At 42.1% G+C, this 27,531-nt stretch overlaps 2 protein-coding genes across 4 annotated transcripts in view; one reads left to right on the top strand and one right to left on the bottom strand.

Moving 5' to 3' along the window:
* The window catches only part of BTBD7 (BTB domain containing 7), a 65,530-nt gene extending 38,765 nt beyond the window's left edge, over positions 1 to 26,765 (bottom strand). For 2 of the 3 annotated variants that reach the window (XM_004698772.2, XM_045288251.1), the window contains exons 1-2: positions 26,591 to 26,765; positions 24,826 to 25,905 (exon numbers count right to left, since the gene is read on the bottom strand). In XM_004698772.2, the coding sequence (XP_004698829.1) occupies positions 24,826 to 25,905; positions 26,591 to 26,672 (1,162 nt within the window). In that variant the 5' untranslated portion in view covers positions 26,673 to 26,765. Of the gene's footprint in view, positions 1 to 20,623; positions 20,648 to 24,825; positions 25,906 to 26,590 lie in introns of those variants that run through there. The other variant, XM_045288252.1, reaches the window with a different exon arrangement.
* LOC101658848 (cAMP-dependent protein kinase inhibitor gamma-like) lies at positions 6,957 to 7,187 on the top strand. The gene has a single exon (XM_045288253.1). It carries the CDS (start codon positions 6,957 to 6,959, stop codon positions 7,185 to 7,187), a length of 231 nt encoding a protein of 76 aa, XP_045144188.1.
* Positions 26,766 to 27,531: the final 766 nt, after the last annotated feature.

The following is a 27,531-nucleotide window of genomic DNA, read 5'->3' as shown; positions in this document are numbered from 1 at the left end:
CCTCTCTGCCTTTCATTGGAACAACCCTGTATTGCAGGTATACCAGCAGCAGCTCCTTGGTCTTTGTCCTCTTGCTTTCTGCTATGGAAATGTTGTCATCTTTGAGTAGGGCACCTCTGTGCAAACACTGAGAGACAAGGGAGTTAAAACCCCACTTGAAACACATTTCTAATGGGGGGGATGAGAGCTGGTGGAGAAATGCTCCTCTCTTTTGGCCCTCACTTGGGTAATTTGGAGGTGCACTCACAGGGCTCCTCAGAAGGTTCCAGCAACGTTCCAGCTTTAGGTTCCCACAACTGTGAGTCAGCTCAACAGCACTCCTGTATCGGCTCTCATTCACAGCCCCTACTCTGGTTCTCTGGAAGCTCGTTCTGGAACAAATGATCTGCATCTGAGCTCTTCCTCCAGATTAACTAACTGCTGGGAGGAACCCAGGCTACAAGAGAACAGATACAAAAATCTCCAATCTCAGAAATGCTCTAAAAACAAAACAAATGACTTTCCATGGCCACGCTGGAGTCTGGTTAAACTAATGGGTCATCCAAGCCCCGAATCGCAGCTTAATTTTCTACATTAAAAAAAAATTATTTATCTAGCCATGTGCCTGGCTCTGTACTAAAGCTGAACATTATATCGTTTTCAGTTTCAAGAAGTTCACAATCTACTGCAAGAGGCTTTATACTCCCATAAAGAGGTATAGTCTTGGAAGACCAAAGCGGCAGTTCTACTCTGTCCAACAGAAAGTCTCCTTCTTCTCTTGAAGAGCACCAGGTGGTTTCCCACACATTCCTGTTTTATCGCATATTAGAAATACTGCTTCTTCCAGTTGACTGTGGACAACTTGAGATTGAGAACGATACAATGTTCATTTTATAACATAGGTTCCCAAACTTATTAGGCACACTAACCCCTTTTCAGATAAAAACAACAAAAACAAACCATACTCAGTAACTCCCCCCAGCAGTTAAGAACTTTCGTATTACAGTCCCATAATGCACGATAAAGTGTAGGTATCTGCTTGTGCAGCACACCCCTGGATTATTCCAGTGCCTCCAATGGGGCAATATCACCCACTTTGGGAAACTCATTTCTTAGATGACATTTATCAGGCCAGCTCTAAAGACTTTCTTTCACATTCAGGTGTAATTTCTACTGCAGGCTGTTGTCTTTGACTTTCATTATTCAGGGTTTCATATGGTTTTCACTGTGGGCAAGCAAGGGTGATTTCTGCAGACTGCAGGTTGTTAATGAGTCTTCCATCTTGATACTGTATTCTTCATATAATTTGGCTTCTTGGATTATTTGTTGAGCAGATAACTTGAATCAATAAGGTGAAAGGATACATATAGCCTGGCCTCCTGCACTCTCCAATTTAACCCCTCCTTTACTGGACAGAGAGGCATTCTATACAGAACATAGAGGTAATGTCTTAAATGATATCCACATAGAAGTACATCTTTAATGTACTTTTTGACATAATTACAGGATTTACTTGACACAGCTAAATGCATTAAGGCATTACTAATAATGATACTGTAGGCCAGATTTAACTCAAGTATCCTTTTTTCTCTCCCTTCAGTATATTTTGAACATTATGCTATAGGAAAATCTCTGGAAAGACATACAAGCAGCTTATAATACTGGTTGTCCCTGTGGGAGGGAACGATGTGACCGGGGGACAAAGCTGGGAAAGCAAGATACTCTTCACTGAATATGCTTGTATGTGTTTTGAATGATGTCTGAAGTGAATGTATTACCTGGTCAAGAAACAAAGCACACCAAACTACACTGGATAATGGAAGTTGCCAACAATTCCTTCTCTCAGTGCTCAGTTAAAATCACTTGCTGACCACAAAGTCTCCAGCAAGCACTGGAGAGGAAACAAGAAGTTCCCACACATTGAGAGGAAAGAGGTCATCCTGGGGATACAGGTTGCTTGCACGTGGAAATGCAACACCAAGTGCTTGAATCGTCCTAGGTACAGCTGTTGCCAAGCTGTGTGAGAGAGAAAAGCAGACAGGTAAAGGCAGCAGTTCTCAATCTGTGAGTCGAATGACCCTTTCACAGAGGTTGCCTGATTCATAACAGTATCAAAATTACAGTTATGAAGTAGCAACGAAAATAATTTTATGGTTGGGGGTCACCACCACATGAAGAACTATATTAAAGGGTCTTGAATTAGGAAGGTTGAGAACCACTGACTAAAGGCATCTAGGGAACAACCTTTGTAACTTAGAAAAGGCAGAGGGTAGCAGCGTTTAGGATTTCTCTTTAAGCCAAGGGAAGAGAAAAATATACGGATTAAAAGTGTAAAACCTTACGATATTTAACAGAATATGAAAATTCTATTTCTTTAATGCGTATTTTATAAACGAATCCTTTTAATACAGCACTTAAGGAGACCTGGTGATGTAGTGGCTTTTGAGTTGAGTCTTTCTCTCTCACAGAACTGCAAGGTCTGAAGTTGCTCCTAGGGAGAAAAACGACACTATCTGATCTCTTAAAGATTTACAGGCCTGGAAACCCACAGGGGCAGTTCTCCCCTGTCCTGAAGGGTCCCTACAAGTTGGTATGGAAGAGTAGGCTGCAGCAGGTTGGGTTGGATTGGAGCCATCTAGCATTTGAGGGACCCCTTGTGGTGCTGGCGGTTAGGCTAACCCACCACTGCTCCATGGGAGAAAGTTTAGGCTGTCTGTTTTTGTCAAGATTTAGTCTCGGAAACCTTATATAGGTTCGCCATGAATTGGACTTTATTTGACAGCAGTTGGTTTATTTTTGGTTTTAATATAGCATTTACAAAATTCTACACTTAGACTTTTATCTATTTTTAATTAAAAGATCATTTTATTGGGGGTTCTTACAGCTCTTATAAACTTAAGGTGTTTTTCGGGCTAAGTGAAAAAAAGAATGAAAAGCGTTCATGGGGGCATCACAACTCAGGGACTTACAGGATGCCCAAAGGCCCTGATGTTGCATATACAGTCTTACATGGAGGCAACTTTCTGGTACGGACGTAAGATGCAGCACTAGGGTCAGAATAAACAGTACCACAATTCAAGTTCACTTTAGGTGTATGATGTGTGACATTGTTATCAGTTTCACCTGAAAAACATCTATATCATAGGGTCATTTTAAAGATTAATCAAGACAATATAAATATAGCAGCTAGTTTATTGCCTACCTCACAAAGCACATTAAACATAGCAGCTTTTGCTATAATTAAACTTCACTGCCAAGGGTGCCCATTGGACTGGTGCTTTTAATTCAAAAGCAAGCATGGAAATTTGGGGGGTGGTGGTGGTGGGAGAAAGCAGAGCCCCAAGAGAGCAAGACAAAACTCTACAATATGAACAAAAAACATGTCCAACTGTATGTTTTGTGGGCTTTCCTCTCACAGACCATATATTTAATATGGTCAATAAAACAGGGTACTCGGTCAACAGTTCAGACTCAAACCTCTTTATTCAAAAATTAAAAACACTCATTTACACCTACCTATACCTTGTTTGTGTGTTTTAAAATCAGGAAAGGTGTACATTAGGATTATATCCTTTTTCCTTACTAATTCAATTGGAATGCTGAGCAAATATTTTAAGAAGCTGGATTATATTAAGAAGAATGAGGCGAAGTATGGGAGGAAGGCTCATTAACTGCCTTTGATATGCCAATGACACAACCTTCCTAACTAAAACTGAAGCAGAGTTGAAGCATTTACTGATGAATGTCAAAAGCCTTCAGTGTGGACTATAAAGAAAACAAAAATCCTTACAACTGGACCAATAAACAACATCATGACAAAGGGAGGAGAAAACAAAGCCGTCAAGGGTTGCACTCTTGTTGGGTTTGCAATCAATGCCCAAGGAAGCAGAAGTCAAGACACCAGATGATTACACTGTGCTCAGCAAATTTGGTGCAAAAGACCTCTTTAAAGTGTTCAAAAGCAAAGATACTATTCAAACCATGCATCCCAACCAAATAGGATATATTTAACTGCCTCACATACATGAGAAAGTTGGACAACAAAAGAATAAGAAAGACCAAAGAATTGATGCCTTTGAATTGTGCTCTTGGCAAATAGTGATGAAACCACGGACTGCCCCAAATGAACTGCCTCGGAAAAGTTACAGCCAGATGCTCCTCAGAAATGAGGATGGAGACTTTTTCTGATGCAGTCTGGACATGTCTGCCTAATCAGGAGAAACGGGTCCTTAGAGAAGGACATCATGTTTGGTTAAGCAGAGGGTCAGCGAAAAGAGCCAAATTCTTAAATGACATGGATTGACACAGCGGCTGCAATGATGGGTAAAAACACAGCCAGAATTGTGACATGACTCAGGACCGGGAGGTGTTTTGTTCTGTTGTACAGCACAAGGGCTTGCTATGTTCACATCACTACCACGTTGTTTAGGAGTGAGGCAAACAGTTACGTCTCAACTACAAATCATTGGTGGCTTAAACCTACCCAGAAACTTCTTGGAACACATGCTTGGTGATTTGCTTTCAAAAGAAAAGCCAATGGAGTTCTGCTCTGTACATTTGGGGTCACCAGGCATGGGAATCGACTAGGCAGCAGTAAGCTACTGCACCCTATTTACTTAAACCATTGAATCCCAGTGACGTTCCAGTAGGTGTCAAAAAGTTTGCCGAGAGTCAAAATTATTGTGGCTCTTCCCCCAAAACTTGTGGACTGTGATCTTTGTCATTATAACGGAACTAGGGTGGCAGTTTGTTATTTGCATACGTGCACAGAGTTGGCTATGGTCCATATTATGTCCAACAGAAGGAAAGACTGCACCACCTGACAACTGTTCCAATGCCTGAGCCATCGATGCAGCCATTGTGTCAATTCGTGGCATCGAGGGCCTTCCTCTTTTTCAATGTCCCTCTGCTTTACCAAACATGATGCCCTTCTCCAGGGACTGGGCTCTCCTGACAATGTGTCCAAAGGATGTAAGATTAAGTCCGGCCATCCTTGCCTCCACGAGCACTCTGGCCTTACTTCTTCCAAGACAGATCAATATGCCTTTTAGCAGGCCATGGGTCTTTCAATATTCTTCTCCAGCACCACAATTCAAGTGCATAGATTCTTCTAGTCTTCCTTATTCAATGTCCAACTTTCACATGCATATGATGCAAAGAATACCATGGCTTGTGTCAGGCTCACCTCAGTCCTCAAAGTAACAGCCTTGCTTTTCAATACTTGAAAGAGGTCTGTGCAGATTTACCTAATGCAACACGCCTTTTGATCTCAACTGCTGTTTCTATGAGCATTGATTGTGGATCCAAGTAAGGTAGAATCTTTGACAGATACAACTTTTTCTCCATTTATCATGTTAACATTGGTTCAGTTGTGATGATTTTGGTTTTCCTTACATTGAGTTGTAATCCATAACGAAGGTTACAATCCTTGATCTTTATCAGCAAGTGCTTCAATTCCTCTGCACTTCCAGCAAGCAAGGTTGTGTCATCTGTATATAGCAGGTTGTTAATAAGCATCCCTCCAATCCTGTCGCCATATTCTTCTCCATATAAGCCAGCTTCATATTTGCTTAGTGTAGAGAACGAACAAGTATGGTGATAAGATACAAGCCTGATGCATACCTTTCCTGATTTTAACCATGCAATTATGTCCTTGTTCTGTTCACACACTGGCTCTTGATCCATCAAGTTCCAAATGAGCACAATGAAATGCTCTGGAATTCCCATTTTTCTCAAGGTTATCCACAGTTTATTATGGTCCACGTAGTTGATTGCCTTTGCATAGTCAATGAAACTCATGCAAACATCTTTCTGATATGCTCTGCTTTGAGGCAAGCTCTGTTTGACATCAGCAATGACCTTCCTTATTCCATGTCCTCTTCTGAATCCAGCTTCAACTTTTGGCAGTTCCCTGTCAATGTACTGGTGCAACCGCTGTTGGATGATCTTAAGCAAAATTTTACTTGTGTGCAATATCAATGATACTGTTTAAGCATTCCGTTGGGTCACCTTTCTTTGGAACGGCCCAAATAAGGATCTCTTCCAGTCAGTTGGCCAGGTAGCTGTCTTTCAAATTTCCTGGCACAGATGAGAGCTTCCAGTGCTTCTTCAGCTTTCTGAAGAAGCTGAAGGGGTATTCCAGCAATTCCTGGGGCCTTGGTTTTGGCTAATGTGTTCAGGGCAGTTTCAACTTGCACCTTCAGCACCTTTTGTTCTTCCTCATATGCAAGCTACCTCCTGAAGTGGTGGTGGTAGGAAGAGGAAAAAAAGGTGCTTGTTTTTTAAAAAAAATCTTTGCAACTACAATCCTCTCCATAACCAAATGTGCCTTTTTACCTGAACTCCTTCCATCTGATTTGCCTCCTCTTACTACAGTCATTCTTACTCAACTCCTTTTCATTCTCCAGGTCTCTGCATCTCAGGAAGTTCCTCTTGGTACCATCTCCTCCCTCTACTTCCCACTCTGGGGTTAAGGCTTCACCTGCTCCTGTGATCAGCATCTATCTAGTGCTTTGTTCTATCGGAGCCCTTAACCATGTTACACTATGGCACACGAGTGGTCGTGGTCCTCACCATTGGACCATCTTACTCATTACTTTATACTCAGGGTCTGCAATCTAATAGGTCCAAAATAAATGTCTGCTAAAGAATAGATGTCAAAATTTTTATCTTGTTTGCACCCACAATCAATGCTTATGACAGTAGCAGTAGATATCAAAAGAGGCAACCCCAGGAGACAGGGCACCCAGCGGTGGGCTGGCTGTTGAGCGGGACCAAGTGGGCTGGTGGCCCAAACATGTCTGTGCTGGGGTTCACGTGTTGCAGAGGAATTTCCACAATGATTAATCAACAATAGGAAATCTGAAGAGATGCAAGCAGGAAGAAGACATTAAACCAGGTCAGAAACTACACTTCCCTATTAGTCAGCCACCCGTCCTGCTGACCCATCCTCATGGCTGGAGAGCGATGCTACAAACATGACAGAGGTCAAGTCCTCCTACTCGGACTTCATCTCGTGTGACCTGGCAGGTCATGGGAACACTGTGTCCAACATCCAGGGAGACTCCGAGGCGGTGAGCATACGAAAGCTGGCTGGAGACTTGGGCAAGCTGGCCGTCGAGGGAGCAGAAGGGCATGTGGGAGCAAGCGCCCCAGACAAGGCAGCAAGCACCCAACCTGAGAGCAGCAATGGGACCACCTCTTCCTGAGGCAAAGCCTGACCTGAGGCCCCTGCAGGAAGAGCCCCAGCACAGGCCTTAAGGCTTCCTCTGAGATTCATGGTCCCCACAATAGACTAAGAAGCCCTCCCGGGCATACCCTGTGCCTGGTGCCCCACCTCCTCACTGCCCAGGCCCATCCTCCCCGACACTGTCACTGCAGGATGTTATTTATTCAGCGGGGACTCGGGCAGGGTCCTGCCCAGCCCTGTGAGCAGTCCACCCAGGAAGGAGCCTCTGCCCACCACCCCCAGGAGGCCTGGGCAGGGACCATGTCCAAACACCAACCCCTACTCTTAGTCCCTACCTCTGGGGTCAAGACCTTCTTATTCCTTTTATAAGAAAATACTTTTATACTTTTTAAATACTTCAAACCTTTTTTCCCCCAGCTGACTGGGAGGGAACTGACAATCGATTCAGTTGTGTTTGCTTGCTTGTAAGTCATTTTAAGCTACACCCGCTAACCATCTACGTAGCCCTGGGTTCTTGGGGAGCTCTGCAGGTCTTCGTTTAGGAAAGGGATTTTATGCTCGAAATGATCTGAGCAACTCCTTTCCCTTTATGCTGCGAGAGGGGCACCTGGAGTGGGAAATAAAAGCTCATGGTTGGAGAAAAAAGTGATCAAAAGATGCATCGCTCTGTATAAATCTGGTGCACAAGACCTCTTTATTGTATTGAAGAACAAGGATATTACTTTGAGGACTAAGGTGCACCTGACTCAAGCCATGGTATTTTCCAATTATGAATGTGAAAGTTAGACATTTAATAAAAAGTCTGAAGAAGAATCGATGCATTTCGATTGTGGTACTGGCCAAGAATATTGAAAATACCATGGGCTGCTAAAAGGACAAACAGATTTGTCTTGGAAGAAGTAAGGCCAGAGTGCTCCTTGGAGGCAAGACTTCATCTTAGATACTTTGACAGACTTTCCAGAGAGACCGGTTCCTGGAGAGGGCAGCACTGTTTGGGAAAGTAGAGGGGTATGGGAAAAGAGAAAGGCCTGTAAGGAGATACACAGTGGCTGCAACAATGGATTCAAGCACAGGAACGATAGTGAGGGTGGTGCAGGACCACACAGTGTTTCATTTGTTCGGTTGTGCCCAAGGATGCTAGGGGCCAGAACTGACTCAACGGCACTTAACAACAACAATAATAATAACAACAGCAAAGATGAGTCATAGTGTCAGTTCTACCACAAGGGGACCTTTGAATTGATAGGTGCTATTTTTTCCACCTTGTTCCTGGCAGCTACTATTCTTTCAAAGGATGTAGGTCCTACTAGAATGATCAAAGTCACCACCCTGCGTTCATTGATTTCTTTTTCAAAATGTAATCCAGGAATGGCTTTCACCAGCAAAGACACCTTTCTATCTCTGTAGCAAGACCAAGGCACATAACTTATTTCTAAACACACATATCAGGTAGTACATACATAGATAGCATTTAATGAAATAGATCATTTAATCACATAACGCAGGGCAGAAAATTATTTAATAAGGCATTTCTAGCCATTGTCTCTGTATCACTCATCAAATGACCTTTTTCTGATGGGTAAGAGGAGGGAGAGGACACTGATAGGATTCAGGTGTAAAGTGCTTGTTAACAGGATTCATTGTAATTATCATCCTGCTGGGTATAAAATGAGCCCTTCTCAGGAGGGGGATCTCACTACCAGCAAGAACACGAGTGGAGTGTGCATCCTCAGGACCCCTGATCCCTGTGTAGTAAACCTCCTTGGTCCATGAGGCAGCTTTGACATCAGAGCAGTCAGAGGAGCAGCAGCAGAACCAGGAGGCAGGGCAGATCTCTCGGCCCACAAGCAAGTAAAGCTGAGTGCTTTTGTGGAGAAGGCTGACTTGTGGAGTGGGGTACTTCTCTGTTTCACTTCATCTGTGAAGCTGGGAGCCATTGCATTGAGACTTAATGGCCTGGGGCCGAGCTTGCTGCCTTGTGGATCTGGAGCCGAGTGCACGCAGCTGAGGCTCACAGGAGGACAGCATGTTCTTTGGGCACTTATTAGCAGTCCTAAAAGAGCTCTGTGACATGTCCTGACTGCAACAACTGAAGGCTGAGCATTTCTCACCTCAGCTGTAACCTAATCAACCTCTATGTGTGAGAATTGTTTATGAGTTGTGTGACCACTGCAATGAATTTTCAAGCCCAGTGTAATAGTAGAGTACTGTGTCAGACAGATCTAGTTAAGCTTACATAATTTTCTGAATTTCTCATAGCTACAAGTTCAGGGTTAGTAGGTTTCACAAACCAATGTGATCTCATGTACAGATAGTGAATCATGGTTTCAAAGTCAGCGTTATTCTCCAATTATACTCCATTAGGAAGATACATTGTCAGTGGAAATCTAATACTAAAACCAACCCATTCAGGAAAAGGCCTCTCACAGTCAGAGAGGAATACCCGTATAGAGACAAGGCATCAGAGTGAAGAGGACAAATGTATATTCAGTTTAATGGCACTACTTTCAGACATGTGGATGTTTCACCTTCAAACGCCACAACACAAAATGCTTATCGAAAGTTTTTAGACAGGTCATCCCTATGTCTGAGGGATATAAACATAGTAAACAGGATTGAGCGAAGTAGTCCACGAAGAGTATTTAGTGTCTTGCACATAGTAAATGCTAAGTATCGTTACTAATCTTTATTTTTGCAACAGCTTCCTTCCAGTCATTTCTAAAACCAGACATAGGTGGAATGTTTGGCCAGATCAGGTCCTTTACTCTGGATATTTCAGAAAATAAGGAAAATATTTGGTTTTAGGGCAGAAACATCAATGCTCTATTTAAATCATGAGCTTGAAAAGAGTATTTGTTTAAGGCTAAAGCTTTCCCCTTCTCCTGTCATTTCTCTCTCCTCAGACACCAGAGTCATCCCCAATCCTATTTTCTTTAGACCAAATAACCTGCATCTTTGACTGCATTAGTGTTTGTATTCCTGGATGGCGGAAGGTAGAAGTTGAAACTGGACAGTGGCGGAGTCAGAAGAGTAAAAATAAACTGTAGTTTTAGAGGGCAACAATTGGTGTTTCTAAGAGAAAAGGGGATATAACGTCCAGTTCCCCAGGGGAAATCTGTCCAGACTGGTTTTTTATAATCTTGTTTTGCCACCTATTATTGATCTATTATTACATATTCTCTGTGATTGTAATCATACGGATGCTGACACTAAACAGGATATGTATATATACACGGTAAGTAAAAACACAATTTTTTAAAAAAGTCTGAATGTGGTCATTTAGAAGTTCTAAAGTTGGAATGGTGCTGTCAAGTGATGTGTAGGGAAAACAACTAAATTCTTATCTCTAGAAAATTCCAACGAGAGCACAACTGGGTTTTTAAAGGGCTTTGCTAATCAGCCTTTCCAACTGTGACTGAGGCTAGTGTGTGGTGCCTGCACGTATGAAGAGGAAAATGAGCTGAAGTTGAGGAAACCAGAGAGGATTAGACAGTTTACATGTGGCAGAGCCAGCATTAAAACACAGAGCTAACGCCAAAGTTCCTGCTTTTAAAATACCAGTAAAGGTGGGCACTGCTATTTAGCCCTGAAGCTCTTTATACAAAGAACACCCAATCTCCAACAGGGTTGATGTTAAGGATGAAATGAAGCCACACATGGGAAGTGCTTACCATAGCACAGTGGCAGTCAAATACTCTTGGTTTTAATACCCTTCTTACACAATGATGGTCTTCAATAAATGCTAGCTTGAATTGTTTCGTTTCTTTAAGAACCTGAACAATGCTGTCTTATTTTAGGTCTACTGATATCCAGAGGTCTGATCAATTTATACAATTGAAAGTCACATAGAAATGATGATACATACAAGTATAAGAAGCCCTGGGGGCCCAGTGGATTAAGCCTTGGGCTACTAACCCGCAGGAGGGTGCTTCAAAACGCACTCACCAGTGGCTTCAAGAGACAAAGGCAGGGCTGTGTGAAATCCTACAGAGCAGTTCTAGTCTCTGCTATAGGCTAGCTAAGAGCCAGCATCATCTCCACAGTGATGACAGTTTTAAATATGCAAAGTAAGTGAACAACAACTCGATGATTAAAGCAACACGTGATACCATAGCTTACAAGTCATTCTCCATTTCACCTTTCCTTTCACGCAAACTTGGTTTCAGCATCACAAAGAAAAGGTTTTGCTTATTGTTGAAAAACGCTCCTAAATTCTATGTCATTTAAAATAAAAATAAATAGAAGACATCCGACAGACAACTTCCAATGACCTATTTTATAAGTAATACTTTGTGCTGTGGCTACCAAGGGCCGATGCACATGTAATAGTCATACTTATGAACACACATATACAGATCTAGAACTTATCCTAGGTATGTTATTCTTGTTATTATAAGCATGTTTTTATTACTGAAATTGTAGATAATTAGTTCTCTCATCTATATTATGAATTAGTACGGAAGTTCAAGTGCTGCCCTTGAAAAATATTTTTTTGATTTCAAAAGCTCAATACTCTTAGGGAAGCAGCAAAGCCCACATGGAAAAGCACACCCGGCTGTGTGGGCATGAGGTGAAGACAGGAAAAGGTATCAGAAGTTCAAAAGACATGCATCCAAATTGCTATGAAGGGGAATGGATGTAGTGGAGACCCAAAGTTCACCAGCAAGACATTTTTTTTTTTTTTTTTTACCAGCAAGACATTTGAAGGGCTTCAGGGAACAGAGAATAAATCCAGGGTGCAGTGTAGCACTCATGAACCACATAACTATCCTCTAGTTCTTTAAGATTACCTCACTGGTCATGTCAGACTTGCGTTATGTTCATTTGTACATTTAAGATTGCTCTGTACAGGACAGTCAAGATAGATGACCCCTCAGAGACACTGTCAGGAGGACGGGGTCCCTGAGGGTACGGGAAGTGGTAGTGGTGTGGGGGAGGGACACTGATAGCACTGATTACTGTATAACCCCACCCGATGGGATTGAACAACAGAACTGTATGGGAAGGGAAGGGATATTGGAATGAGTGCTGGACATGAAGATATGTCAATAAAAATATTATTCGGGGAAAAAAAGATCAATACTCTTGACTGACTTCCAAGAATATTAAAAAAAACAAATGACACTGTATTTTCTATCAATACATCAACAAATAGAGAATTGATCATTTCACTTGAGAAATTAAATTTAAAACCATAAATTTAATAGAGAGTGTTCCATCATGTAGGCCACAAAGTCACATTTAAACTTACCTTTTTAAGGAGCAAGTTTGTCTTTATCTCCTGGGGGGGGGTCCCTGTTGGCACAAACCATTTGCCCCCAGTCAAGGAGAAGGGCTTGCGACGGGCTTCTGTACATACCTCAGCCAAGGAGGACTCAATGAGCAGTTCTACTCTTAACACACGGGACCACCGTGAGTCATGGTATCTGGGTGTGTGTGAAGATCTTCATTTTAGTTGCAACCTGCCCTCTTTTTAGAGAAGAAAATGACTCTTTTCTGATGTACTAAAAAGAATCAAATTGCCTACCTGAGAGTCTACTAGGAGCAGAGCACTATCTGCTGAGGCATCTGTAGCAAACAGGGAACACAAGGTCCAAAAAAGAGCATTTGACAGATACATAGGTCATTCCAAAAAAAAGTTAAAAGGTGTGAAACCTAAAATACAGATTTTTAGATGTTCTCTGTCTTGTAGAGAACCCTTGTTCTTGGGATGGCTACGAGAAAACCAGAGATGTGGTAGGTGGGCTAGGTCTGAAACAGCAGAGTTGGGATATTTCCATATTCTAGACAAAGCAACCATGTCAGCAGAGGGAGAGAGGGAGGTAGAAGAGATCGTCGTCTATATGAAAATGGGCCAATGTTTAAAATAAAACGTAATAAAATTATGAAAGGAATTCTAAAGTACTGTGAAGACTGGTTTAAACGCTAAAGCTGATTATGATTAAAAATTTATAACCTGGGAGTCAGCTGAAGTGTCACTCATGGAATGGACAAATTCTCCATCTAAAGTGCATGTTTAACTGAAGTCTGCATTTGTTACTCTGCTCTGCTGATCATGGTCTTTAGTTTGGCTCCACCATTCTTTTGGAAGTACACTCAGGCCAGTTTGCTGGAAAGGAAACAATTACAGGCAGAAGCAAAATGAACTGCCAGCTCAACTGCACCGAGACAGAAAGAAAAGTGTTAATGTGGACAATGAAGAGGCTGGGAAGAGGCAGGAATGGTTGAGTGCGTGGAGACAGTATTGCTATTCTGCATTTGCTTCAAGTCTCACTCTTGGAACCTAGTCAAGTTGCTAAGGAAAAAAAATAGGTCATTGCTTTGTGCTAAGTTCCTCAGATTCTAAATTCAATAAAGTATAATCAACATATATTATTACTAGAAATGTACTACTGTGTTCATTTTGAAATGAATGTCATAAATTTAATTTATATTTGAGAGAATGAAAAATATCTTTTCAATCAGGATTTTTTTTAAAATCTGCCATTTAAAGTCTACTGTTCAACGCCGTCCAATGGGCTATGCACATAGATGCGGGTGTTAATTCTGAGTCTTTTGTTCTGAGGTCAACTGTACTTAGGACATAAAACCTAAGATTTCACAGTCTCTGGGTTGTGAAAACCTTATGCTGCTTCTAATGAGGTGGGTTTGTCCATGCCCCCCAAAGTAATATATTTCTGCTATTCTCTTCCTTTTAGAACTGCTCTACATTCAATGGTTTCCTGATATTTCATTTTATGATATTAATATCAACATCCGTTGTAAGTTTCCCAACTATTTATCCATAGTTGCTTGGGTAAGACTACCGAGTTAAAGAAGCCTGGAGTAAAGCTTTGTTGGATTAAGGAATTCCTTTGTAAGACCAAATAAAAACCAGACTCACTCCCATCAAGTCGACGCTGAGACCCTCTAGGACAGAGAAGTGCCCCTGTGGGTTTCTGAGACTGTACCTCTTTACAGGAGTGAAAAGCCTCCCCTTTCTCCTATACGCCAAAATGCTGCCTCTTAATTTATATTCCATTAACAGCTCTGTAACCAGGGCCAGCCAAGGCCATTGTGAAAAGTTTAAGTGCACAAAACACCTGATCTTTCTCCAGAATTTTTTTAAGCTGTTGTGAATCGGTTGAAAGTTTACAGAGCAGATAAATTCTCCACTCAATAATTCATATACACATTGTTTCCTCCAGAATCCTTTTTAATAAAGGTGGTTACCAATTAATTAGTCTTCAAAGTTGCAACTGCAGAAAACAACCTCTGTTGGAGTGGGCCTTTCTTTGCAAGACTACTGTTGGTCCACAGAGCAGCTAGGAAAACAGAAGAGTGACCAGCCTAGAAAATACACACGAACAAAGGAAAAGCACAGAGCGAGGACCCCACAGAGCCCACTTCAGCTGCCTGCCATGGAAGCCTTGTCATTGGAGCTGCTCTGTCTCCCCGAAAGGGGCTGCCCTCACTGCCACTGGCCTCACTCCTTTCCCATGTACATGCTGCCACCCTACTTCTGGAATGGATTCTCTGCAGTCCCTGCTTGCTGTGTCAAAAACTCTCACTGCCGTGGAGTTCATTCCGACTCACAGTGACCCTATAGGGCAGAACTTCCCTTGTGGGTTTCACCACTCTTTACAGGAGTAGAAAGTCTTCTCTTTCTCCTGCAGCGTGGCTGGTAGTTTCCAACTAGTGACCTTGAGGTTAGCAGCCCAACACAAAACCACTACGCTACCAGGGCTCCCTTTCTTGTTTCCTTCATCTGTTAGTTTTATTTTCAATTTTACCTTCTATTATATTTTCCATTTCTGCTCCAGTTTAAAATTCTATAGCACCCTATTTGTTTCACTGATGTAAAAGAATTTCTCTCTCTAAGGATATTTTGAGCTCCTGAAGTTTTCTTCAACTCCGTCACAGTGCTTCCTCAGGGCTTGGTTCTCTTTGTTCTGATTTCGGTCTCCCTTTGGAAACCTTTCTCAAGTGTCCAGCGATCTCTGGGTTGTGTTCTGCTATGTGAGAGCGAAGCAGTACATGGCAGAGCCAGGTGGAGCTCTGTTGCACAAGCTTGTTGACTGCTGTCTGTGGGAAGGCAAGCTGGGGTTTTCTTTGCACAACTCCTGAACATAATTTGTGACACCTCAAAACACCAGTCTCTAGGGTTAAGTACTCATGGGCTGAGAGGAAATGCGCCAAGTCACCTGAGCTCCAATCCACTGTATGTTTGGCTGGGACAAGAGGAAGGGGAAAGCAAGCATGGGATTGGAATCTACAGGTTTGCAAATAATTCCAAGTGTCAGCCTTGTGCCTTGTCCCACCCTACCTTCTGCCACTCTTGTTAAATTTGAAGGCTCTGCAATTTAATTTCTGAAGAAAATAAATCCCAGGTCTACTGTGTTTGGTTGGGGTGGGTGTGGCATGGAGAACTGAGTGGGTGGGGCGATGTTTGCACTCCCCTGCAAGTTCCATGAACATGAGAACAAGCAAACAGGAGCTTTTCCCGCGAAGTGAAATGGAGCATGAAGCTCACCTATACCAGGGTGGGTCAAAAGTACTACTACAAACTCATAAAAACCTTCGTAAGAAGACAAAAACGTCAAAGTGTGAAGCTATCGTTTCTTGCCATGCCTGTACAGAAGGTGGTGTTTCCATCTAGAGAACTCTTCCCTGATGGGTCTGTGCTCGTCACACATGGTTTGGTCAGCCTAGAGACTCCAACTGTGTTCCTTTCAAGTGTTGAGTTTTGAGAACAAAAGGAAGTTTGAAGGGGCAAGGTCAGGGTAAGGCTTCCGGAAGAAATCCTCCTAGGACAGTCCTTGCTATCTTTGAAGGAGAAGCGGTACTCATAATGATAAGAAAGTAAGTTTTTCTCAGTGCAACTTTCCTGGCCTTTGTAGTTCTTTCTCAGTTGTCCTCAGATTTCTCCCTAACAAGCCCCTGTGGTTGTCTGGTCACCATAACCTTCTGAATGGAACTCTGTGCCTTGAATTTAACCTGACTTTATTGTTGCTGAAGGCACCCTCCTCATGAGATCAACAAGGGGCGGGGAAGCCATCTGTACCACCGGCTGACCACAGAGACATGCTGTGGAAACAAACCCGAGTACGCAGGAACTGGAACCGTACCAGCACTACTTAAGACTGAATAAAGTGTGGCACGAAAGTCAGGGGGAAATGAGTTATTTAATAGAAGGCACTCGGAATACTGCTTTGCTCTCTGAAGAAAAATAAAAGTCGTTTCCCTGTATCACATCACACGCAAATTTCCTCTTTCCAGCTCCACACCATGCTCATCCCACTTTTACAAAGTACTTGGCCCCAGCCATCCCAGGGTTCTGAGGGCTGAACTGCCTCACTCGCTTCTCCTCAGTACTCCAGCATAGGTCTACACCTACAGACTCTTCTCTCTAACCAGCTCCGTATCTGCTCTCCATCCCCTCCAAATCTCAACGCCCATTTCCCACTGTCGTTTTCGTCTCTATCTTGGTCCTTGAGCTTTACTCTCCTACTCTCCTATCCCTAGGGCATTAGAGAAAGCAGAAATAAACTTAAGCTCAATCTGCTAGTTTAAATGGGAATCAAGTGAAGCTAAATCCAGTTCTAAAATGCCAAGTCTGTACGTTAAGTACCTCTAAACCCAAACTTACTGGCATCAAGTCAATACCGACTCACAGCGACTCCCTATGGGTTTCCAAGACTGTAACTGTTTATGGGAGCTCCCTCGGAACTGCTGGTGGTTTTGAACTGCTGATCATATGGATCGAAGCCCAACAAGTAACCAGTATATCACCAGGGCTCCTTTTAAGTTGAGTCCCTATTACCTGTCAATACACCTTCCTAGTAATAAGTCCCTGGCAGAAAACAACAGTTAATGAATGCATTCAGCTGCTAACAGGAAGGATGAGATTCAACTCTACCCAGAAGAACCACAGAGGAAAGGCCAGTGACCTGCTTCTCAAAAACCAGCCACTGAAAACTGTATGGAGACAGCTCACCTCTGACACACATGCAGTAAGCATGAGTCAGAATCAGCACAGTGGCAAGTGGTTTAATCTGACTGCCTACTTGCCTAGGCCAGAACGTGATCTTTAACACTTGCTGAACCACGCTGGCTGTCTGCTCTATTGTTTCTTTATGATGCTTTGGAGACTGAAATAGTAAGGATCTTCGAAATCAACTTTATGAATCCTATTATTTAAATTTTATTTCTGCTATTTCAAGAAGTAAACTGGAAGATATTGCAAATGGAGCATTAGCAGCTAGTGCAGTGGCACAAGTAGCCAAAGTTTTTGACCAGTATCTCAATTTTATTACTTTGGAAGATGATATGTTTACATTATGCAATCAAAATAAGGAGCTTGTTTCATTTTGTGGCTTTTACATTCTGATCGAGATCCTATTCCCAGACCTGAGCCAGTTTAAAGACCCACAACCCCTTGAATGAGGGGGAGGCCGGGTCCCTGTGAAGGAGGACCCTGCTACATCGCCGGAGGTCTATACTGTTAGTCTTTCTTCTAGCCTTCCCCAAAGGGACCTGCGGCCTTTCACAAGAGTGACTGTTTATTGGGGGAAAGGAAATAATCAAACTTTTCGGGGATTACTGGACACTGGCTCGGAACTGACACTAGTTCCAGGAGACCCAAAGTGTTTTGAAGGCCCACCAGTCAGAGTGGGGCCTTATGGAGGTCAAGTTATCAATGGAGTTTTAGCTCAGGTATGCCTCACTGTGGGTCCAGTGGGCCCCTGGACCCATTCTTTGGTTATTTCCCCAGTTCCAGAATGCATCACTGGAATAGACATACTTAGTAACTGGCAGAACCCCCATATTGGATCCCTGAAATGTAGAATAAGGGCTACCATGGTAGGAAAGGCCAAGTGGACACCATTAGAACTGCCATTGCCTAGGAAAACAGTAAACCAAAAGCAGTACCGCATCCCTGGAGTGATTGCGGTGATCAGTGCCACCATCAAAGACTTGAAAGATGTAGGGGTGGTGATTCCTACTACATCCCCATTTAACTCACCTATTTGGCCTGTAAAGAAGAGAGATGGATCCTGGAGAATGACAGTGGATTATTGTAAACTTAACCAGGTGGTGACTCCAATTGCAGCTGCCGTTCCAGATGTGATTTCATTGCTTGAGCAAATTAACACTCCTCCTGGTACTTGGTATGCAGCTATTGATCTGGCTAATGCCTTCTTCTCAATACCAGTCTCGAAGGACCACCAGAAGCAGTTTGCCTTCACCTGGCAGGAGCAACAATACACTTTCACAACTCTCCCCCAGGGGTACATCAACTCTTCTGCCCTGTGCCATAATTTAGTCCGAAGGGACCTTGATCACCTGTCTATTCCACAAAATGTCACACTGGTCCTTCTTACAATGGAAAGTGTGATTGAGGAGAGGGATGGTCTCAGAGCCTCAGAAGCGCGCCTCAGGTACAGACTAATGGATTTGAAAACTTCCATCTGTGCTACAAAGGAGAGCATTCTCTCTTCTAGCAAAAGAGCTAACAGTGCTGAGAACCAGGTCCAGAGTCTCATTATGCGAGTGGCTGAATTACAACGGCAGCTGAATTGCAGATCTAGAGCAGTGTCTGAAACCAAAGTGAGGGTATTGATTGGGAAAAGTTGGGACCCTGAAACATAGGATGGGAATATATGGGCAGATGATCCAGAAAAGGAGGATATTGAGCCCTTAGAAACAATTGACCCACCCCAGTCAATAGATCCACCCCTCCCCAGCTGAAAGTATTAATTCACAATCCACACCTGAGCAAATTAGCCAAACTATGCAAGCTGATATGCCAGGTGGGGCTGCATCAGTAGCACTGCCTGAGAGATGCCTTACAAGCTATTGCTGAGAGCACTCAGGAAACACCCGCACCGCCCATTATTTCCGCTAGACCTGTCACTAAAATTAAGTCTCAGAAAGCTCCTCAAGGTGAGGCTTCCCAGGCGGCGCGTTGGACTGAGGGGAGGTTGAGGAAGAACCTGAGATGAGCACTCGCACCAACCTCTGATAACGTGCTTGCTGAGGGCAAAGGTAATACAGAATGGGTTGTAGAAGAAGGTGGTTCTACCTATCAATTACGACCATGTGATCAATTGCAAAAGCAAGGTTTGTAATTGTCCGGAATTTATATATGTATATATAGCTAAAGAATCGTGTACAGGTGCCAGGTTGGGGAGGGGTGGATTGAGATAGTTTATTGTGCCAGCCTGGCCGATAAACACGTGGGACTGATGGAAGGGCGGAGAGATAAATGGCTCGGTGAGCCTCGCCTTTCTTGTCTCTCGCTCTTTGATCATTGGACCAGTGTGCGGCTGCCTTGTTGGTTCTGTGCCTCAATTTACAGGCTACACTACCTGTGGGATGCCTAGCCTGTGGACTGTGTCGCTGTAAGTTGAGGTCCTTTTAAGACCACACGATTGAAATTTACATCTCTGGAGCTGGGGACTGATGGTTGGTGACCTGGCTGACAGCTGGTGACCTGCCTTGCTGTTTGCTGCATGTGCTGAGATAGCCCAGCTCTCTCTCTACACAGAGGATTACCTGGTGGCCCTCAAGACTCAAAGGACTGTCAGTGTCTCACAACTCTCTAACACGTTTGAATTATACTGAGCCATTTGTACTGCTTTATAATTTAACTGTTCATTTCGTGTGTTATATATTTATCTATCTTTATATATTGTAACTGTTCATTTCGTGTGTTATATATTTATCTATCTTTATATATATATATATATATATATATATATATAAAATTACTAGCAGTCTGGTTTTGTCGCTCTAGAGAACCCTGTCTAACACAGAAACCAATTTAATGACCTTCTTTTTAAAAAAAATCATTTGGGGTCTCTTACAGCTCTTATACCATATATTGATTGTATCAAGCATATTTGGATATAAGTTGCCATCGTCATATATAAAACATTTTCTACTTGAGCCCTTAGTATAAGCTCCTCTTTTTTCCCTCCCCCCCTCGCAAATCCTTGAGCAATTATATATTATTATTATTATTATTTTGTATCTTACACTGTCAGTTGTCTCCCTTTACCCACATTTGTTATTCATCCCCTGGGTGTGTGTATGTTAATTACCTTCTTCATCTTGAGGGGTGTGTGTTGTCTCAAAACCTAGCCACCCATGATAGAATTTCACTTTCAAACTGGGCTTCAAGGTGAAAGTGAAGGCAAGTCATTTTTTTCAATGCTATAAACTGAAAGCCTAGTACATTTCAGTTACAGCAGACACAAGACAGAATTGTGAGGAAGCATGAAAATGTTCATTGAAACTGGAATTAAAAGATGATGAAAGTGTTCTACATATTTTCGAAGCCCCTTTGTACATGATATCTAAGGAGCCCTTGGTGGCACATAAGTTATGTGTTGGACTTCAAACTACAGGTCAGAATTTGAACCCACCAGTTGTTCTGCAGGGGAAAGATGAGGCTGTCTGCTCCTGTAGAGACTTGCGGCTTGTCCTATAGGGTCTCTGTGAGTTGGAATTAACCAGATGACAGTGAGTTTAGTTTGATTTTGGGTTGTAGATGGTCAGAGCCACAAACTGCCCAACTGTCTAGTCTCAAGGATTTCTTAACTGGGAATCCTCATCTGAATCACAGGGCGCAGAAAATTATTTCAGTAACTACGTTCTCAATTCTCCTCCAAATGGCACCTAACTCGTGCCATGCTGGATGCATGTGAGAGAAGTGAAGACATCCGACACAACAGATGCCACAGAATATTCTAAATGTAACTGCAGAACTCCTGTTGGGAAAAAAAACAAACAAAAGATCCAAAACTGCTTGCAGAGTCACAAATAGCCAAATAGTTTAGATAGCTTGATAAGCACAATAAGAAGTATACACCAACTCGCTAGTGATCTTATTTAAAGATCTTAAAATCAATAATTATCTAGCAAAAATCTATAATACGTTCTTAGTATTTGGTTTGATCAATGGAATTATAGAATCACTTTTTTGAAACTCAGGGTTATTTTTAGAAGACTACGTGGTAGTGAAGCGCCTGGGCCAGAGTTAGAGCAGGGCTGCCCACCCTCCGCTGCCCACTGAGACTAGGAGGGGCACCTGCCTTTTTTTGGTGGCTAGGTCAGACTGTCGCCAGGTCCCCTACCCTGCAGCCATGTGACAGGAGTCTGTAAATGTTAACACCCAGAGTTGTGTGACTTCAAAGTTACTTAAAAGTGGAAATTTTACATTTCTCTGCTGTGAGCCATGCGCCGCGCCCACCCAGTGAGTACGGTTTTCGGACAGGGCACAGCTCTTGTCTGGGGAAGGAGCCTTCACTGGGGGGTCACAGAGGCAGAGAAATCTAAAACGTGCAACTCAAATGTGGCGCTCTGTGCCCTTCTTCAAAAGAATTCTAATTTTTTTTCTCTGCTCTGTCTCCCCCCTTTGTAGGTGACTTTTTCACAGACTGCTACGGCTATCATGATTTTGGGTCTTCCTAGAGCATCTAAAAGTATTGCACACAAAATCAACTTTTTACTCCACTTTTCTCGAACTCCAAAACCCAAAGTGTCCGTGCTGTGTCCCTGTGCTTCACTGGGTTTCTCAACCGTGGCTTTTCACCGCAGCTTGTCTGAAACTCTTAGCCTGCAGAATTTAAGACAATGGCAGTTTTTATCGTGATTTGCCTTTGAACTTGGTCCTATCGAAGTTCACACTAAGTGGAAACACTTTTCAGAGAATGTATCTTTTTGTGCAGACTTGCACAGAACCCTAGAGCCAGCGTTGTTCCGCATCAAGGCAAAAGCCCACCTTTGCTTTTTATGGAAAGCATTCCTTTATTTAAGAGACAGATACCGAAGCATTTAACTCTACCTTTGTCTTAATTTACAGCAGGTTTTGTATGAATTTTTAACCTTTTAACAAATTTTCCAAACCTGGTTGATGCCTTTGACAGTAAGGAAAATGGTTTCACCACATCTGAGCCCCTTTTCTTTTTTCTAAGCATGTAAACTTGGGGAACGGGTGGGGGGAGACTGGAAATTGTGCCCCGTTAGCCTCTCCCGCCTTTTGTAAATGCTTTGGTGGGTTATTGTGGGGGTGGGGGACGGGAAGATGGGATGCGGTATTTCCTGGCTGGTTTCCCTAGAGAGTGAACGGAAACTCTCAAAGGTATCAAAACTGTGCTTCCATGTTAAGTGCAAAAAAAAATTAAAAGACAAAATCAAACACCAGACAGGCTGTTGTAAGGAGTAGAGAAGGTGAAATTTTGCAAGTCCCAAACATCGCTCTGCAATTGGGTGGGATTCTGGGGCTTTCCTTTTCAAAGTGGGCCTGTGGGTGTGGCCTGGCGGGATTTTCTGGCCAGAATGTGGGGTCGCGCAGAGGGTGCTGGCTCTGACCAACCCTTCTTGGTGATTAATCTGGCAGGCAGGGCGGCCTCTGTGTTGACTTGCAAGATTTTGCATTTCTCTTCAGGCAAAAACTGGTCAAATGGTGACTGCATATTTTGTTCCCAGAGGTTTGAAACATTCAGTGAAACTTTGAAAAGTGAGATTATCAGTGCGCAGCTAACATTTACAGAACGCTGACTTATGTATTTGGCACTATTCAGATCAGTTAACGTATATCACTTCCTTTAATCCTTGTAATCCCACCTCATAGGGTTACTATTCTATTTTACAAAGGAGAAAACAGGGCCCTAGAGAGGTTAAGTGACTTGCTGAACGCTAACAAGCTAAGACATGGTCAAGCGGATTTCAAATCTAGTCTGTCCAGTTTCAGAACCTAAGCTCTCAAACGCTCAAATAGTCCCCCACCCATGAAAAGGAGGTGAACAGTCTTATTAAAATGGTAAGCCATGATGGCAGGATTATGTGGGAGAAAAAGAAGGCCTACGTGGAGCTTTTCCTCAATGGACTTACCACAAAACCTTGTAACAACAAAAGAAAACAGAAGAGCTCTGCATACTCAAAATTAACTGATTATTTAAAAGAGTGCTATTTTACATATTTTAATACACTGAACAAAGTAAAATTTCTAGCTAAATGACTCCCCTGCCAAAAGTTTTTAACTCGCTTAAAAAGGAAAAAGAACTCAAGATTAAGTAATCAAGCCTTAACAGAGAACTAAAAGCTGGCCCACAATTTATTTTACTTTTCGTTTAAAACGGGTTTTCAAAACTGTATTAGGAAATTCTTTCTCATATATTTTTAAACAGCAATGCTTATAACAATATACTTGGGTTTCTTATTATTAAATTTGTCAAAAAATAGCAATCTGAGCAAACAGAGCATAAGTATACCTTTACAGTAATGTACTTTTAAAGTTATTTTGGTAAAGGTATTTTCTGATAAAGCTGGTTTTCCAGGGTAAATGAACAGTCACTGCTTGTGTTTACAATGCCCGTATCTGCATCACTCTTCCCATTTACTACACTGTCACTGGACTGGGGTTTCCCCACCCCAACCCTATTGACCTGTTGAGCTAGCAATTCAATACACAAAATTCTGAAGTTAGAAAAACTGTGCTTAGTGTTCTGTATTTAAACACGTGTCTTCTTACCTACACTTCTTTTAATTGGCAATTTCTAGTGCTTTAGCAAATACGCATTGACTAAATTAAATTCTTCAGTAATCTTGTTTTCAAAGTTTGTGTTCTCTGGCCATAGCGATCGATGAACAGCAAACTCTTTCTGATCCCTGCTGGAAGGTGTCTTTCCAGCTCTAACAAGAGAAGTCTGACACTTCCCAACAGGTGTATACTTTTTACGTGCATTAACTTACAGACTGTGACTCTCATGTATTCATTTGCCTATAACATAAACAATATACTGTCCTAAATTCAGAATTCAAGTTTAAATTATATAATGAAGGGATGCAATCAGTCGAGCACTCATTGTGCCTTACTTGCTGTAGGCTTGCTATACAGGTTGATCTTGAAAATAATATGCAGGCTAATGTAAGGAGCCCTCATTGGGTAGTGGTCATGCATTGAGCTGCTAGCCACAAGGTCAGCAGTTTGAAATCACCAGCCACTCTGAGGGAGAACGAGGGAAGTTTTCTACTCCCATAAAAAGTTACAGTCTTAGAAACCCCTAAGGGCAGCTCCACCTTGTCTTAGAGGGTCGCTGGGGATTGGAATCGACTCAAAGGTAGTGGATTTGAGTTTCTGAGTTTATTGTGTAATATAAATCTGAAGCCCTGGCCAATTCTTTGAGTCAAAGACCTTTGTAACTGAAGACCATCATTTTCTGTAATATGTTTTTTTGAGAGGGTAGTGACTTTTTCTTCTTATTCTAACATCTAAATATCAAAAGGCATTGAATTTGAGAAACTAAGTTACCCAAGGAGATTTTGATCAAGAAAAATCTTAAAATCAAGGAGAATAGGCTAATTCAAACCTTGGACAGAGGTAGCGTATAGAAGAGTGGTAGTTGGGTAATTTTATGTCCATCTTACAGTAGGGACGAGAGCATCAAAACTCATTTAAAGCACTTAAGTTTTGAATGCTTGGGTTTAATACCCAATGAAGATCCACAATCATACTGGCCCTCAACTCTGTCGCAGCTGTCCAAAAAATGGGTTCACACAAAATTCCTGACCCAATCACACACCCCAAAGACAGAAATCACAGAAGGTGTTGGTTGTGAGTTCAATCTGGAAGACCAATATAACCCGAGAGAGAGCCCCGCCTTTCTTACCTTGTGCCAGCATGTTAAACTCCAGGAACAGTGCAATGGGGTAAAGCTCCATGGCCGCTTCTGCTCTGGTCACGTCAGGCTTTCCTGCGACCAGAGCCTGCACTTCACTGAGGCTCCCCACCGAGGGGCTGCAGTGCAGAACAGAGAGGTCCACCACGTCGGTGTACATACAGTGTAGGATCACTTTCGCATATTTTTTTGGTATAATGGACTCATCTAATATAATTCTTGTGGGAGTCCTCAGAGTCCGGTCTGTGATTTCTTCCCCAGTCCGTATCCTCCTTTGCAATAAATTCCGAAAAAATGGGGACCGGGCTGAAATAACAGCCTTATGAGCTTTGAGCTCTTCATCTAAGCAGGTCTGATTTCCACCAAAAGCTTCAACCAGTTCAGAGTCTGAAGAAAAACTAAGGACAACATCATAATAACACATGTAATCGAAGAGTCCACGCATATCTACATCCAGGGAATTAGGCGTTCCAAATTCTTCACTCAGCTGCACGAGGATATCAACATTTTGAAACCTTGAGTCCTCCATCCCAAACTCTCCTGTGTACAGGTAGTGTAACAAAGCAGAAAACATAGGCATATCTATCCCAGCTGTGTTGATGTCCATTATTATCTCTGCTCCGTACTCGGGTGAGGAAGAAAGCAGCGTTTTAAAAAATGGACACCTGGCCGCCAAAATGGCACGATGAACAGGAAAACAAGTTTCTTGAAATATTAAGTCAACATCCGTACAATACTTGTACTCATACAGATCGGCCATATCTTTCTGCAACGTCCGGGCTTCCGTCCGAGCCAAACTGGCTTGTAGCGAAAGCTCCTTTAAGGCTGACGTGCCCTCGTATTCCTCCACTAGCGCATTGACATCCCTAACATCCCACCCAGACAGGAGCTCTCGCATCTGCTTGGAGTGATCCGCAGACCGGTTGGATTTCCGACGCTTAATAAACTTCTTTTTGAGGGTGGCAAGGCCTGAGGTCCTCTTTTTTTTGTCTTGTGGTTTCTCGTGGCCATGGTCAAGGCTATACAATTTTGACTCACAACCATAGCCTTGCTGGGAAAAGGAGGATGTTCCTTAGAAAAGAGCAAAACACAAGAACATTGGTTATTTGTCTTTAACCTTCATGTCCAACTGCTGTTTATTTTCATGCCAAAAAACTTACAAGACACAGCTGAACCACTGAAATAAAACTGACTAGTTTATGTAATGGAAAATAAAATTATCAAATAACTCAATTTTATATTAACTAAGAAGCAGGAACAGAGCAAATTATTCTGAACTTTAAAATACACGTTTCTGGCTCTCTGGTTATAAAGTGCCACATTTCACAGATCTTAATCATGGACTTTCAGGAAAAGAACGCTAGACAGACGGATTCCTAAATTCAGATTACTTGCATACAATTGGGATATGTCTCTTTTCCTTCTTAACTACATCGATGATGCATTTCTATGGGCAAATAAGTGAACCAGGACACAAGAAACAAGTATTTTACTGTTGTACACCAGTGGGGATTGCTATTTCAGTTAGAATAATTGCCAATTATGGTCAGATAATACACCAAAAAGAGCAATTGTGCCACAGCAATTTGGTTAGGATAAACATGTTGCAAATGTGAGCTCTACTCTTGTTTGGGAGGGTGTCTAAATGCCGCAGAATTATTATCTATAACAACAATCCCCAAAGCTCACGTATCTTCTTACCAACAAAGACTATGGAACACCAGAAACCATGAAATCAGGGAACTGGAGGAGTTACCTATAAAGGTCTGCTGGGCTTGTGAATTTGCCCCGACCCTCGGGGAACATGAGTGAGGATAGTTAGATGCATTAGCACCCATTTTCTTCAGTCACTCAAGCATTCCATCGGCTGGGGTTTCAGAGTATATTCCCAGAGGCCATTGTAAACCTTCAGCCCTGGATCCAGCAGCCTCTCTTCATCCGTTTCTTGATAGGAAAAAAAAAAAAATAAAATAAATTTTAATCACTATTTTTAAAAAGCAATGTAATGAAAATTACTTTTATTTGCAAATAATAACATATTGTCCAATCCACAGACAACAATTTCAGAGAATGTAAATAAATCTTTAAACTTGAATTAAGAATCTGTGTGAACTGTAAATTTAACTCTATATATACATTTTCAAAGAAAGTAAAAATGTAACATGTCAGATTAATGCAAATATAAATAGCTCCGGCCAGGGTATTCAAATCATAAGGAAAATATTTGGGATAGAGAAGTTTAAATTTTAATTATTAAAACATAATTATCATCAATAATTAAGATTCTGAGCAATTTAAAAACACTTCAATAGTACTATTAATAGTACACATATAAAGAGTAGATTAATCAAACAATTGGTGTGCTATTTTTTTCTGCTTTCTATTCAGTTACTTAACTTGATCTTTAATCTGCTTAACTGGGCATTTTCCTCAAGGTTATTAAGTTTAAATTAAGACTCTTTAGGCTTATCCCATTGAAATTTTGACAGAAGTGCTTATAAATATATTGAGGCCCTAGGAAAAAGAAACATTCTTCTCTAACTTCCCCATGAAGCCCTGAAATAAAAATACTGCTCTCTATCACTGATCATATGACCTACCATGGGCAGAACGGTGCCAGTAAGATTATTTTGACAATTAGTTTAAATTTTGCACCACTGATAGTGAACTCAGAGAGCTGTAGGAGCAGAAACTCAG

Source organism: Echinops telfairi, unplaced genomic scaffold (assembly GCF_000313985.2).
Source record: "Echinops telfairi isolate 266 unplaced genomic scaffold, ASM31398v2 ScPeMD7_18;HRSCAF=68, whole genome shotgun sequence".
In the NCBI taxonomy this organism is placed as follows: domain Eukaryota; kingdom Metazoa; phylum Chordata; class Mammalia; order Afrosoricida; family Tenrecidae; genus Echinops; species Echinops telfairi.
This window is presented reverse-complemented; position numbering and strand designations above follow the sequence as displayed.